Source organism: Megalobrama amblycephala, linkage group LG5 (assembly GCF_018812025.1).
Source record: "Megalobrama amblycephala isolate DHTTF-2021 linkage group LG5, ASM1881202v1, whole genome shotgun sequence".
NCBI classification, from domain to species: domain Eukaryota; kingdom Metazoa; phylum Chordata; class Actinopteri; order Cypriniformes; family Xenocyprididae; genus Megalobrama; species Megalobrama amblycephala.
In genome coordinates, this window is record NC_063048.1 from 13,685,011 (window position 1) to 13,701,580 (window position 16,570).

The 16,570-nt window shown below is 36.2% G+C and overlaps 1 protein-coding gene across 5 annotated transcripts in view; it reads right to left on the reverse strand.

The window, feature by feature from the left end:
* The window catches only part of adck1 (aarF domain containing kinase 1), a 189,502-nt gene that overhangs the window by 22,077 nt on the left and 150,855 nt on the right, over window positions 1–16,570 (reverse strand). Inside the window, exon 10 of one of the 5 annotated variants that reach the window (XR_007184902.1) lies at window positions 4,635–4,675. The exons of 3 other annotated variants lie outside the window; for them this stretch is intronic. Coding sequence is in view for 1 of the 2 variants with exons in the window: in XM_048190784.1 (XP_048046741.1) it covers window positions 6,305–6,379 (75 nt within the window). In the remaining variant the exon portion in view is untranslated. Of the gene's footprint in view, window positions 1–4,634; window positions 4,676–6,182; window positions 6,380–16,570 lie in introns of those variants that run through there. One more of the 5 variants, XM_048190784.1, reaches the window with a different exon arrangement.

Genomic DNA, 16,570 nt, shown 5'->3' on the forward strand with positions numbered 1-16,570 from the left:
ACAGCCCCAAAAAAGCTCTCCCCTGGGACAAACACAAAAGCAATTACACAGGAGGGAGGCTATTCTTCCTGCCTCCCAATTCATTATTCACATATAGGCCTTTCAGGGCTCTACGCTAACCGAGCAGACTTAGCAGGGGGTAATAAGGGGACGCTCTTGCCAACGGGAGTTTAACCAACTACCAATTTAAAAAAGAAAAAGACAGTTAAATAAAAATACATTACATTCTATATTAAAAGGCGGAGCCATGGCCTGTATATATATATATATATATATATATATATATATATATATATATATATATATATATATATATATATATATATATATATATATATATATATATATATATATATATATATATATATATATATATATATATATATATATATGCTTCCAACTATTTTCATATTCAAAATACAACTACATTTTATACTAAAAAATGCTTTATTTTGTCCGAGCCAAAATATATATATATATTTTAATTGTAAAAGTAAATTTTTTGTTACATCTTTCTATCTATCCATCCATCCATCCATCCATCCATCCAAAATACTCCATAGATTTTTTTAATTAATTTTTTTAACTGCCTATTTTGGGGCATCATTAAATATGCGCAGATTCAGGCTGCGCTGGCCCCTTTAAATTCCCCTGCTCCCCGCCCACGGAGCTCGCGCTTACCTTAAACAGCATAAACAAAGTTCACACAGCTAATATAACCCTCAAAATGGATCTTTACAAAGTGTTCGTCATGCAACATGTCTAATTGCATAAGTATGGTATTTATTTGGATGTTTACATTTGATTCTGAATGAGTTTGATAGTGCTCCGTGGCTAACGGCTAATGCTACACTGTTGGAGAGATTTATAAAGAATGAAGTTGTGTTTATGAAATATACAGACTGCAAGTGTTTAAAAAATGAAAATAATGACAGTCTTGTCTCCGTGAATACAGTAATAAACGATGGTAACTTTAACCACATTTAACAGTACATTAGCAACATGCTAACGAAACATTTAGAAAGACAATTTACAAATATCACTAAAAATATCATGTAATCATGGATCACGTCAGTTATTATTGTTCCATCTGCCATTTTTCGCTATTGTCCTTGCTTGCTTACCTAGTCTGATGATTCAGCTGTGCACAGATCCAGACGTCCTGCCCTTGTGTAATGCCTTTAACATGGGCTGGCATATGCTAATATTGGAGGCGTACATATTAATGAGCCCGACTGTTACGTAACAGTCGGTGTTATGTTGAGATTTGTCTGTTCTTCGGAGGTCTTTTAAACAAATGAGATTTATATAAGAAGGAGGAAACAACGGTGTTTGAGACTCACTGTATGTCATTTCCATGTACTGAACTCTTGTTATTTAACTATGCCGAGGTAAATTCAATTTTTAATTCTAGGGCACCTTTAAAACAGTTTATGTGACTACAGTGGTTCTACCTTTATATTATAAAGTGACGAGAATACTTTTTGTGCAGCAAAAAAAAGAAAAAAAGAAAAAAGACTTTTCAACAATATCTAGTGATGGGCGATTTCAAAACACTGCTTCATGAAGCTTCAAAGCTTTACGAATCTTTTGTTTCTAATCAGTGGTTCGGAGCGCCAAAGTCACGTGATTTCAGTAAACGAGGCTTTGTTTAACTGATCCGAACCATTGATTCAAAACAAAAGATATGTAAAGCTTTGAAGCAGTGTTTTGAAATAGGCGTGTTTTCAAATATTGCAAATAAATATCTTAATAACACAAAATAACATAAAAATGTTTGCGTTTCTGAATTTCAGAACTCTACTGATGTCTTAAACTTCAGTCACATACTTGCAGACTTCAAGGTAAACACATCGCATTCTTAAGAAAATGGTACTTTTCTCTGCCATCAAGAACTGAAAAGTAAGTTAGACAAAACAATCCATTTTAAGATGAAGAGTGTCAGAAAAGACACATACTGTATGAACAATGCAGTGCTTTAGGAACTTGCATTTAAGCACTCGTATCATTTCTGAGAAGTTTAAAGGTCAAAGCTATTATGTATAATTCCATGTTCTGAGCAACATCTGAGAGGGTCAGCTTTGTCAGACACATTTTCCATCACACAGAACTCATCCCTCATTCTGCTAAATGACTATGACCAAGAAAAGAAAAAGAAAAAAGTAATAAATAGAATAAAATTCCTTTCTTGAATGTTAAAAAAATGATGATGTTAATTTATTAATAATAATAATAATAATAATAATAATAATAATAATAACCATCATCATACAAATGTAAAAAATAACAATTAGACTGACACAGACAGGAAAGCAGTGTAATGCCAGGCAGTAAACAGGTAGTGCACTCACATTCACTGCTCTAGATGCCCTCTGGGTCTTTGTTTTCACTTAGCATTCTTTGGTTCAAAGCTCAGTAGTTACTTTTCCATTTTAGCATAAACCCAATTTCAGATAACAGACCCAAAGCTAAAAAAACAAAAAAAAAAAAAAAAAAAAAAAAAAAACATACAACTTTGATTAGGACTGAGGAGAAACCTCTGGAGACAGAAGTGTTTGCAGAGGAGGCCTCTCTTCATCTGCTGGAGATCAATCGATTCAAAGAAGATTTTCTTTGTTTCTCCTTACTAAGTAAAACTGTAGGCCATCCGACTGCATTCATGCGATAAACTTCATGTTTACGCACAGACAAATGATTCACTTATCACAAAGTATCTATATAAAAAGTCCTTACATGCTCGTATTGTGAATGGTATTGATCTTCTAGTCTTAAAGGGTTAGTTCACCTGAAAATGAAAATAATGTCAATTTATTACTCACCCTCATGTCATTTTACAGCTGTAAGACCTTTGTTCATCTTCTGAACACAAGTTAAGATATTGTTGATGAAATCCGATGGCTCAGTGAGGCCTGCATTGACAGGAATGACATTTCCTCTCTCAAGATCCATAAAGGTACTAAAAACATATTTAAATCAGTTCATGTGAGTACAGTGATTCTATCTTGAGATTATAAAATGAACAAGAACACTTTTTGTGTGCCAAAAAAAAAAGACTTTAACAGTATCTTTTTAAAGACTTTAACAGTATCTATATGGGCCGATTTCAAAACACTGCTTTGGAGCTTTACGAATCGAATCATTGAATCGGAGCACCAAAGTCACATGACTTCAGCAGTTTAGTCGTTTGATAGGAGATCCGAATCACTAATTCGAAACACAAGGTTTGTAAAGCTTCGAAGCTTCATGAAGCAGTGTTTTGAAATCGCCCATCACTACACATTGTTGAATAAAGTCGTTATTTTATTTTTATTTTTTTGGCGCACAAAAAGTATTCTTGTAGCTTTATAATATTAAGGTTGAACCACTGTAGTCACATGAACTGTTTCAAATATGTTTTTAGTACCTTTATGGACCTTGACAGTTTGAATGGCTTTGCTCTCAATAGAGGCCTCACTGAGCCATATTGATTTCATGAACGAATCCTATGAACGAAGGTCTTACGGCTGTAGAAAGACATGAGGGTGAGTAATAAATGACATTTTCATTTTTGGGTGAACTAACCCTTTAAAAGATTTTTTTTTTTTTAAGTTAACTCCTTCACTCCCTGGTGTTTTTTCCTTTTCCTTTACGTTACTGTTATTTGGCACTTTTCCGCCCATTATCTATGATCTATTGACAGGATATGTCTCTAGCTCTCACTTTCTCCCTATCTTTGCTGTCTCTTCACCCCCCCTTGTCGTCTTTCTCCAGAAGTGATTGCAGCTCTCAATGCATCCACAAAGCGAGCATTTCTCCAGCACAATGAATGTAAATTGCATTCATTTCAATTTCGGCACTAATGTTCTTGACGTTTGTTCCTGTTTCACGGCAAAACAAACAAAATGGAATACAGTTCCGTTTGGTGGATTGCAAGATTAGGATTTAGAGCATATTTTGTAGCCAAGTCGTTCTGCCAACCCTGAGAGAAACTCCAGTTCATTTGGCTGCGGCCCCAAAGATGATTATGTTCTGTCTAATCAGGCATGTAATTGGACAAGTAAACAAGTAAAAAAATATGAAAAGTATGACATTAAAAAATGCATGTCGGTGTCATATATGAACCTGATCCCAGGATTTTCATTTTATGTATAGCTCTAGCACATGGTGTCAAAGATAGATGGTTGGACAGTCGGACAGACAAATGGATGGATGGATGGATGGATGGATGGATGGATGGATGGATGGATGGATGGATGGATGGATGGATGGATGGATGGATGGATGGATGGATGGATGGATGGATGGATACTGTAAGTGGATGGATGGATGGACGGATGGATGGACAGATGGATATTGTAATTGGACGTAGGGATGGATACTGTAAGTGGGTGGACGGATGGATACTGTAAGTGGATGGATGGATATTGTAAGTGGACAGATGGATGGATACTGTAAGTGGATGGATGGATGGATGGATACTGTAAGTGGATGGATGGATGGATACTGTAAGTAGATAGATGGATACAGTAAGTAGATGGATGGATGGATGAATGGATGGATAATTGGATAATTGGATGGATGGATACTGCAAGTGGATGGATGGATGGATGGATATTGTAAGTGGATGGACGGATGGATACTGTAAGTGGACTTACTGTTGGTTACTGTCCACCAACTTTTTATTCATCAAAGGATCCTGAAAAAAAATATATGATGGTTTCCACAAAAATATTAAGCATCATAACTGTTGACTGATGAATTATTTAAAATGATTAGAAGCATCATGTGACACTGAAGACTGGAGTAATGGCTGCTGAAAATTCAGCTTAGCATCACAGGAATAAATTACATTTTAAAATACATTCAAATAGAAAACCGTTATTTTAATTTGTAATAATATTTCTCAAATTTTTACTGTATTCTTGATCAAATAAATGCAGCCTCGGTCAGCATAAGAGACTTCTTTCAAAAACATATACACTGCTCAAAAAAATTAAAGGAACACTTTGAAAACACATCAGATCTCAATGGGGAAAAATAATATGCTACATATCTACAGTGCATCCGGAAAGTATTCACAGAGCTTCATTTTTCCACATTTTGTTATGGGTTGCAAAGGAGGTGTTCTACTGGATTTAGGTCAGGTAAGCGTGGGGGCCATTCAATGGTATCAATTCCTTCATCCTCCAGGAACTGTCTGCATACTCTCGCCACATGAGGCCAGGCATTGTCGTGCACCAGGAGGAACCCAGGACCCACTGCACCAGCGTAGTGTCTGACAATGGGTCCAAGGATTTCATCCCGATACCTAATGGAAGTCAGGGTGCCATTGTCTAGCCTGTAGAGGTCCGTGCGTCCCTCCATGGATATGCCTCCCCAGATCATCACTGACCCACCACCAAACCAGTCAATCTGAACGATGTTACAGGCAGCAGAACGTTCTCCATGGTTTCTCCAGACCCTTAAACATCTGTCACGTGCTCAGGGTGAACCTGCTCTCATCTGGGAAAAGCAAAGAGCGCCAGTGGCAGACCTGCCAATTCTGGTGTTCAATGGCAAATGCCAGTCGAGCTCCACGATGCCGGACAGTGAGCACAGGGTCTACTAGAGGACGTCGGGCCCTCAGGCCACCCTCATGAAGTCTGTTTCTGATTGTTTGATCAGAGACATTCACACCAGTGGCCTGCTGGAGGTCATTTTGTAGGGCTCTGGCAATGCTCATCCTGTTCCTCCTTGCACAAAGGAGCAGATACCGGTCCTGCTGATGGGTTAAGGACCTTCTACGGCCCTGTCCAACTCTCCTAGAGTAACTGCCTGTCTCCTGGAATCTCCTCCATGTTCTTGAGACTGTGCTGGGAGACACAGCAAACCTTCTGGCAATGGCACGTATTGTTGTGACATCCTGGAAGAGTTGGTCTGCCTGTGCAACCTCTATAGGGTCCAGTAGTGACATGCAAAACTAGTGAAAAACAGTCAGAAAAGATGAGTAGGGGGAAAAAAAATTATCAGTGGCCTCCACCTGTAAAAATATTCCTGTTTTGGGGTTGTCTCAATGTTGCCCATCTAGTGCACCTGCTGTTAATTTCATTGTTAATAGCTGAAACAGATTAACAACCCCCTCTGCTATTTAACTTACCAGATCAATATCCCAGGAGTTTAACTGACTTGATGCTATTCTCTGATTAAAAAGTGTTCCTTTAATTTACTTGAGCAGTGTATATAAACAAAGACTTACAGACAGTCAAATAAAGCTAGTGAATGGATAACAGTATATTGTATAGTTACAACATGCTGGAATAGAAAATGTCTGTAGTTGTACAGAGGGCTAATAGGGCACTGGTTTCTGTGGGCTCTGGCAGTGCTGTGTAGCAGGTAATTGCTGAGGCAGACCAATGAGAAGCTGATGGAGAAAAAGAGAGAGAGAAGCCTTTTATCTGTGGAGGTCTAGCAGATGAGGAGTGCGCACTCTCTAATGAGGGGGCAGGCCCATATTGACCAGCACTCCACTTCACTTGCAACACTAATGGTGTGTGTTTATCAAAATGTTTGAGTGGTTTTGCCTTTACTGCACTTCAAATACAGCTCTGGTCTGTATGTGTTTTTTTTTTCCTTTTCACTTGGACCGTCGGAATGAATGTTGCTGTCAAGAGGGAAACAACAAAGCTGAACGACAGAAGTGGTGTTTTTTGATATTGATCTAATTTTGTGGTTGTATACACAACAGTCTGAACACACTTCATGATCTTAAAAATCTTTGGAAATTAAAGGTGCCCTCGAATGAAAAATTGAATTTATCTTGGCATAGTCAAATAACAAGAGTTCAGTACATGGAAATGACATACAGTGAGTCTCAAACTCCATTGTTTCCTCCTTCTTATATAAATCTCATTTGTTTAAAGGGTCATGAAACCCTAAACCAAAACTTTCTGAGATTTTAACAGAGGTATGTGTGTTGAACACCATTGAAGACAATGTTAGCATCTGTTAGATTTAATAGTAGGGGGGAAATGGTTAAATTTTAGTTTTAGTGCGCTATTTTCGTCTTCCGGGTTTAAAATATTCATCCTGTCCACGTCACAGGCTGTGACGTGGCAGAGCACGATAGTGCTTTGATGACTCATCGGTGTTTCATAATTATTAACGAGACTGAGTTTTTTATCCAATGAGAAGACACTCTCTTAATTATTCATGACACCACGTGGATCTTTCCAATGACGAGGACGGTTAACGGCACTAAACAGCGAGAGAGACTGACTGACTGACGGTGCGTGTCCGTTGGCGCGGAGCGAGCGGGTAAGCGCGAGTGTTTTCGGTTCATTCCTATGGAAGTTGAGCTGCGCTTAAGTTAAATGTGACGCTCAACTTCCATAGGAATGAATCTAAAAATGCTCTGGTCGCTTGCTCTGCTCCAGTCGACACGCAGCCTGACTGACTGAGCGTGTTGCAGGTTCGGCGCGTAGATCTATGCTATGTACACAAGGTTTTTTTTTTTAAGCGTTATTTTTTTTTCAAATATATGCATGTATAGTGTGTATATAAACAACTATATATTTTATAATGACTGTAATTACACATGTACATTAATATGTTTTAAATAGAATTACGATTACTGTAGGATATATGTAGCAGGGCATTCAGTAACTCTTGAAAAGACAAAAATAAAGTGTCAGTGTATTTCATTAGATTTTAACTTTTCCAGTTTTTTAAAAAATTGTAGTATTTCCTCACGTTTTACCACTGATTTTTAGTGACAGTCGATATGCATGGGCTACTGGCGATGAGAGTTTCCCCCCTCCCTCTCCTCTCCTCTCCTCTCCTCTCCTCTCCTCTCCTCTCCTCTCCTCTCCTCTCCTCTCCTCTCCTCTCCTCTCCTCTCCTCTCCTCTCACAGCCACCACGCCCATTTAAGTTGCATTTTTCAAAAAGATTGTGAGCTAGACTTGAGCTGAAAGAGGGGGGTTTCATGACCCTTTAAAAGACCTCCAAAGAACAGGCGAATCTCAACATAACACCGACTGTTACGTAACAGTCGGGGTGTACGCCCCAATATTTGCATATGCCAGCCCATGTTCCCAACATTATGAAAGGCATTAGACAAGGGCAGAACGTCTGGATCTGTGCACAGCTGAATCATCAGACTAGGTAAGCAAGAACAATAGCGAAAAATGGCAGATGGAGCAATAATAACTGACATGATCCATGATATCATGATATTTTTAGTGATATTTGTAAATTGTCTTTCTAAATGTTTTGTTAGCATGTTGCTAATGTACTGTTAAATGTGGTTAAAGTTACCATCGTTTCTTATTGTATTCATGGAGACAAGAGCCGTCGCTATTTTCATTTTTAAACACTTGCAGTCTGTATAATTCATAAACACAACTTCATTCTTTATAAATCTCTCCAACAGTGTAGCATTAGCCGTTAGCCACGGAGCACAGCCTCAAATTCATTCAGAATCAAATGTAAACAATATAACAGTATACAATACTCACATAATCCGCCGCATGCATGCCGCATGCATGACGAACACTTTGTAAAGATCGATTTGAGGGTTATATTAGCTGTGTGAACTTTGTTTATGCACTGTTCAAGGCAAGCGCGAGCTCCGTGGGCATGGAGCACGAGAATGAAAGGGCCTGTAGCCCTGAATCGGCTCATTTATAATGATGCCCCAAAATAGGCAGTTAAAAAAATGAATTAAAAAAAAAATCTATGGGGTATTTTGAGCTGAAACTTCACAGACACATTCAGGGGACACCTTAGACTTATATTACATCTTTTTAAAAAAAGTTCTAGGGCACCTTTAATACTTATGCTTAAATGCTTAAAATTAGTGTAGACAAATATAAATTGTGCCTACATATGAATTTCTCAAACAATGAAAAAAGAAGCCAAAAAGTTGTTTACTAAAATATAAATTGATTGCAGTTTAAAGGCACAATATGTAAGATTTTTGGATTAAAATATCCAAAAATCACTAGAACAATGTTATATATTTTGTTGAATTCTGTACTTACATTATTCAAAATGTTTCCAAGAATGTTTAAATCCAAAGAAATAAGCAATTTTAACCAGGACACGGACCGTGTCCGTGCGTTGCCTATCAATGACATCATATCCGCCTTACCCTTGGTTTCCATTTTTATTTTGTAAAAACCATGGAAACGCCAAAGATGCTTTAATATATTATGTGTTTTATTAGACAGGTGAGAAACTGTTTGGATACATTTACAGGCAGAAAACTAATCAGAAAACTTGTATAGCTCAACAGGGTAAGTCTGTTTGTTTACATCTCTTTTTCTTGATTTACCACGAGTACCATGTTTTACCATGCCTGATATCGATGAAGCTTACTGCAGTGTGCATCAAGTGTCTCATAGTTGCCGCCGAGTGAACACAGAGTAGCACCATAACAACTTTCAACACACAAATGTACCAAATATTACCCTACATATGCTTTACCAGAATAAGCGGAAGCGGCGACTGTGGCATAATAAAAGTTCCGCTGCTCAAGCCGTGTGTCGTGCTCATTTCTCATTAGCAATTGCTCCAGCAGCCTCGTTCAGCTCCAACATCACTCACCCTGCTCTGCTTCATACTACAGTAATGTTAATAATCTCATCCATGAACATGATTTACGCCCGAGTCCTGTCCCAAAGATAATACCTCCCATGATTCTGTGAAATCACTGCGTCATTAGGCAGAATATATTATATATATATATATATATATATATATATATATATATATATATATATATATATATATATATACTGCCTAAATATATACTCACAAACTGCATGCATCAAAGCAATGAATTTAATTAACTGATCAACAACAAGCTGAAAAAAATTCATAGTGCATTCATGTCATTCAGTGTTTAATGACCATGTATAAAGCTGAATGCTGATTGGAGATTTAATGCAAGTGCATCTCTATTCAGTGTTAGAATGACAGCGAGGAGCTTCTCTGATGCTTCCGCTGGTTTCTGTAGAGACGACTGCATTAATATTGATAGTCCTGTACAAAGCAGGCTGGCTGTGAATAGGAAACACAGTGCACTGGACACAGAGTGTTTATTAGATACTGAGAGCCCTTCAGACGGTCAGGAGGGCACCTGTGATCTCAATCACACAATAAGAGAGCAGAAAGCGCTGTTACTTAAACACCAGCTCACACATAAACATATACATGTGAGGATCTCTCAGTGACTTCCAATGTTAATTAAGTTCACTCTACACATCTACAAATAGAATTCACCCAAAAAAAATAAATAAATAAAAATCTGTCAATCAAATGTGATTAAAGCTTTCAAACTTCAATAAAGATGCATAAGAAACATAAAAGTTTTATAGAAGTGGTCCATACGAGCTGAATTAATTCGGCAACTCTCATTGAAAATAACTTCTGGTTGCTGCAAATCACTGTCATTGTGGACACACCTTAAATGTTTCCCTATATTTGTTACATTTTTAAACATACTGCCTACACAGGTACAACAAAATAAGTGCATACACACAACCATGTATTACTTCCTAAGGAAAATGTTCTGTTCGGCTCATGCTGTCAAAACAACAACTCAAGACCAGCAAATACCAAATACAAATTCTAAAAAACACTGATATCTAACCTCTTGAGAAAATTGATAACTGTGGCCATGCTAGAGCAAGAAATTAAATAAGCAGCTTAAAACACTTGAGTCTAATATTACAACAATATTTCTTTTTGTATCTTGCTCGGCCTCTCTAGACATTTGTGGAGTGCAAAGCCAAAAATGATAACACGTCACCGTTCTGTCAATCAAAATCTGTGCAAGCACTCACAACAAATATTCTATTTTAAAATTCTATGCTAAAAGTCATTCAGTTCTATTAGAGTTCCCTCTGTCTCACATAAACAACTGCTGCAGGAAAGCTGAGGTCTTGTTTTTCTGTTCACAGATTCAACAGTAAACAACTGTAAACTTAACCACCATACTGACTTACTGTCCAGATCTGCAGTCTAACTGAAAAACTCTCAGTCCAGCATGAAAAAAGATTACTTTTACCTTTCTGGAAAGTACATACTGTCCATGCATACAACAGCATGAAGTTAAACAAAGAAACTCTGAAACCACGACAGAATTTATCTTTGATGTGTCTACAATCTTGCGTATTCACAGTAATCTGATCTATTAAACGTGCACAGATTATTCAAATTAATATCTGGCTGCAAGTCTGAGCTGGTACAACAGCAAAGTTAACAAAAAAAAGAGCAAATGGGCTAATGACGTCATGAGGGCTTGGAGTCAAGCATGATTCATATTGTACAATAGATCATTACAGATTTCTTTAACATCATCTACTCATTGTCTCAAAGACTTCCTCGGTCTAAACTGCAAAAATTAACAAAGGAAGTAAATAAGCAAACGGCTACTTTACATGCAATTGCATGCCTCTTATACAAAATTAGCTTCTTGGTATAATAAAAAACATCATTAATCTTTTAAAGGTGCCATCGAATTGAAAATTGAATTTACCTCGGCATAGTTGAATAACAAGAGTTCAGTACATGGAAATGACATACAGTGAGTCTCAAACTCCATTGTTTCCTCCTTCTTATATAAATCTCATTTGTATAAAAGACCTCCGAAGAACAGGCCAATCTCAACATAACACCGACTGTTACGTAACAGTCGGGGTGTACGCCCCCAATATTTGCATATGATCGAGGCATTACACAAGGGCAGCCAGTATTAGCGTCTGGATCTGTGCACAGCTGAATCATCAGACTAGGTAAGCAAGCAAGAACAATAGCGAAAAAATGGCAGATGGAGCAATAATAACTGACATGATCCATGATATCATGATATTTTTAGTGATATTTGTAAATTGTCTTTCTAAATGTTTCGTTAGCATGTTGCTAATGTACTGTTAAATGTGGTTAAAATTACCATCGTTTCTTACTGTATTCACGGAGACAAGACCCGTCGCTATTTTCATTATTAAACACTTGCAGTCTGTATAATGCATAAACACAACTTCATTCTTTATAAATCTCTCCAACAGTGTAGCATTAGCCGTTAGCCACGGAGCACAGCCTCAAACTCATTCAGAATCAAATGTAAACATGATGAACACTTTGTAAAGATCCATTTGAACTTTGTTTATGCAACGATAGAGTCGAGAGCTCAGGAGGGGGCGGAGAGCGCGCGATTTAAAGGGGCCGCAGCATGAATCGGCGCATTTTCTAATTAACCTGTTAAAAAAATTAATTAAAAAAAAATCTATGGGGTATTTTGAGCTGAAACTTCACAGACACATTCAGGGGACACCTTAGACTTATATTACATCTTGTAAAAAACGTTCGATGGCACCTTTAGGTTTAACTATCACATATCAAAGTGAAAGACTTTTTGGTAATACTTTACCATACATATTTTACATTAGTTAACATGGACCAACAATGAAAAACACTTTTAAATCACCAAGATCATTCATAGTTTCAACATTTCATAATTTACTAAATAATACATTATTAAAAATCAAAAGTTGTATCAGTTAATACTACTTAATGGACCTGATCTAACATGAACTAACAATGAACAGTTGTATTTTTAAAGGGGTCATGACATGAGAAATCAAATTTGCCTTGATCTTATGATATATAAGAGGTCTTTGTACCATTAACACATCCTGCAAGTTTCATAGCTTAACACATCCTCCTCATTACAAACAAAGCATTTATTTAAATGGGACCTATTATGCCAAATTCACTTGTTTGAACATAAACGTCTGTTGGAAGTGTGTGTACACAACCACCCTATAATGATAAAAAAAAATATATTTTTTTAATCTTCATAAAACAGTCTCACAGAACAAGCTGTTTTCAATTTCTGTACAATGTGACGTCACATTGCTCAATCCCCACCCACAACTGCTGAGTCTGACAGTAGCATAGTTTCTGCCCTGAGCATGTTGTACACTGTCTGCCATTGTCTCGACACAGAGACATATTTTTATTAAAAATTTTTCAAACTATTCCTTTATTTGTGAAAAATACTGTAATATGATTACAGAATCAAGAAGTTGCCATCTAAAGAAAGCCTGTTTAATTTAGAAATTTAAATATAATAAACATAAAGTAAATAATAAATATAAAGTATATATATTATTGGCTTTATATCAGCCATCGGCCACCCTGTTCTCTAAGATATCGGCATCGGCCATCAAAAAAAAAACAAAAAAAAAAAAAACAATATCGGTTAACCACTACTCACTAGAAGTGCCGTCTGATAGCCAGCTTTCTGTGCACGTGCTTTAGATGTGTGCGCTCAGAAAATGATAAATTAGAAGTTATAGCTTTAAAACGCATGCAAATAATAAACTTTCATGTTGAAGAAGAACTGCAACGTCCGTGATCGCGCTATAGATGATAATCAAAACCAAGCAGATGTTTTGTTAGTATTTGGCAGAGTATCTGATACAGACAGGAGCTGTTGAAGGAAGCTCTTTCCTGGAAAAGGGGCGGGAAGCAGCATCTCATTTGCATTTAAAGACACGTTATTGCATGCACTCAAAAATGGGTATTTATAACATGGTATAATAAATGATCTGTGAGGTATTTTGAGCTGACACATTCTGAGAACACCCGAGACTTATGGCCCATCTTGAAAACCTCGTTTTGATATTGCGGGATCTGTGTGACGTCACATGGGCAAATGCATTTGCATATGCCTGCCTTCAGAGCAAGATATCGACAAATACTTATACATCACCACACCATAGGCCCCGCCCACTATCATTCAGTTACTTAACGGCTGACATTTGTCTACACTGAATGCGAGTGTCACGTCAAAAGCAAATATAACCCATTATAATCACTGATGCTGTCTACACTGAATACAGTATACAAATGCACGTTCATTTTATGACATAATCCATGCATTTAAACAGTTTGTGTGCGTCTCGGTACAAGGATTCAGAAGGATTCCAGCATTGGAAACAAGTGGATTATTTATTTTAATGGCGTACCAAATCACTTTAGAGGATTATATGTTTGTTCGGAGCATTTTGTTTGGTAAATGAGACACAGCACAATGGAGATTTCGCAAAGAAACTTTTGTTGAAAGATGCAGCAGCCAACTCTATTGTATCTGACAACAGATGCATCATAGACAATATCCAAAGTAAGCGAGTTCATAATGCTTTGTAAATGATGGTTTTATATGGATAATGTTTTCAAAACAATAGAGAGTGGGATTTAATACAATTTACCATTGCAATGACGTTAGCCAATCATAACAGTGGCCGTTTACTGTCAAGCCTTAAAGGAGCAGGCCCTTAAAAATGGATCATTTAAGAAAGGGGGTCAGAATGAAGGTTGAAAATAATTGTGTTTTGTTTGTGCAACAAACTTTATTAATATTATAAGTGAACTTCGAGGACATGTCATGACCCCTTTAATGACTAACGTTAACTAAGATGAATAAATAATGTAACAAGTGTATTGCTAATTGTTAATATTAATGCATTTACCCATGTCAACTAATGAAATGTTATTGTTAATTTATTTATTTTAAGAAAATGCACCATTTACAAAATATAAAGACAAGCAGAGGTCCGATTGCTTTGTAAATAACCCTGTGGAAGCAGTCGAGCTGCAGTCAGTGGATGGTAACGGAGTGCGGGGTTAGATGAGGCAGGTGTGAGGTTTGTGTTTGCATCTGCTCACCCTGACCTGTGAGGTGAGCCATGCGGACCACTATCCAAGACTCAATAAAGCAAATAAACCAAATGTGTTTTTGAGCATGGCTTTAGGCCTGTTACAGTCCCTAACATTCCACACACAAAACAACAATGGTAACAGTCGAAAACACATTAAGAGAGGAAGTGCATGCCAAGCTGTCACCACATGACACATAACATCACATAACAGCAGTGCAAAAACACTAAACAATAACGGAGTAATTTGCATGATTTATTCATGCCGCGGTGCATGCTGGGAAATAGAGTCCAGCCGTTAGCGCTGCAGAATTAATTAACAGTTAAAAAGGGCAATTAAAAAGGTAAAGTAAAAATAGCACTTGGAGTCAAAAAGGTTGCAAATCCTTAAATGACTAAATCAGCATTCCAGTGGATCAACTTTTAGCATGGCACTAACATGGTTGGGATTTGATTATTATGGAAATCACTGTTTAAAGCTTTGGGGTCTGTTAGATTTTTTAATGTATTTTAAAGAAGTCTCTTATGCTCACCACGGCTGTATTTATTTGATCAAAAATACAGTAAAAAACAGTAATATTGTAATATATTATTACAGTTTAATTTTTTTTCCTATTTTAATATATTTTAATACATTTACTTTTGTGATAGCAAAGCTGTATTTTCATTACACCATTGCTATAGCCATTACTCCATTCTGCAGTGTCACAAGATCCTTCAGAAATCATTCTATGTTCAAGAAAAATGTCTTATTATAATCTATGTTGAAAATAGTTGCGCTGCTTATTATTTTTATGGGATCAGTGATTTTTTTTTTTTTTTTTTTTTTTTTCAGGATTCTTTGATTAATAAAAAGTTTAAAAGAGCAGCATTTATTTGAAATAGTGGTAACACTTTACAATAAGGTTTCATTTGTTAACATGAACTAACAATGATCAATAATTCTACAACATTTATTAATCTTACACTGTAAAAAAAAATATATTATTTTAACTGTCAAAAAAACATGTTAATTGGTTAACAGTAAGTTCAGTAACAGTTAACAGTAAGTTCAGTAACAGTAACCTTACATTTGGTGTAATTTTACAGTAAAATACTGTTAAAGAACCATTTTTGAAAGTAAAAAGACATTCCCAAAATTCCCTGTCTTCACATTGGTTTTACTTTAATTATGTTTCTTATATTTTTTCTTTGCAGTTATAAGGTTTTATGTTATATATTGTTAAAAGAATGTTTATTGCATTATTTGAGTGTCATGTGCATTGCTATGATGGTATTTTGTATTTGTGCGCATTATTACATGTTAGCATCATACCTATTTACATGGCAAACACAAAGGTCAATATCATTATCCATAAAATGTACATTATCATATAAAACATTTCAACTTAACATAAGATGGAAAATCTAAAATATATTTGGGTGATACATTTAAAAAAATGTCCATGCAAACATGTTTCTGAATAAAAATGTTTTCTAGCAGCATTTACCTCTGCTTGTGGAAAAAATTCTGATTCATCATGTGGTTACGGTGAATGTCAGTATACATTAAAAGTACAAAACAGATTTTAATAGTAGCAGCATGGCCTTGCTAATTCAGCAGAACAGAGCTGTTGGATTTACTGGTTTAAAATGTAATTTATTATCCTTTTTTCTTCTTCTTTTTTGTAAATATTTAAATTTTTACTGTATTTTGTACAGAATTATTCTGGCAAACACAGCTGCCAGTTTTATTTGTAAAAACAACAGATTTTTTTTTTCAGTGTAGTTTATGTTAAGCTCAACCTTTACTAATATATCATTTAAATAAAAAGTTATATGTGTTAACATTTGTTTAATGCACTGTGAACTAACATGAACATGAACATGCAGTAAGAATATATTGCT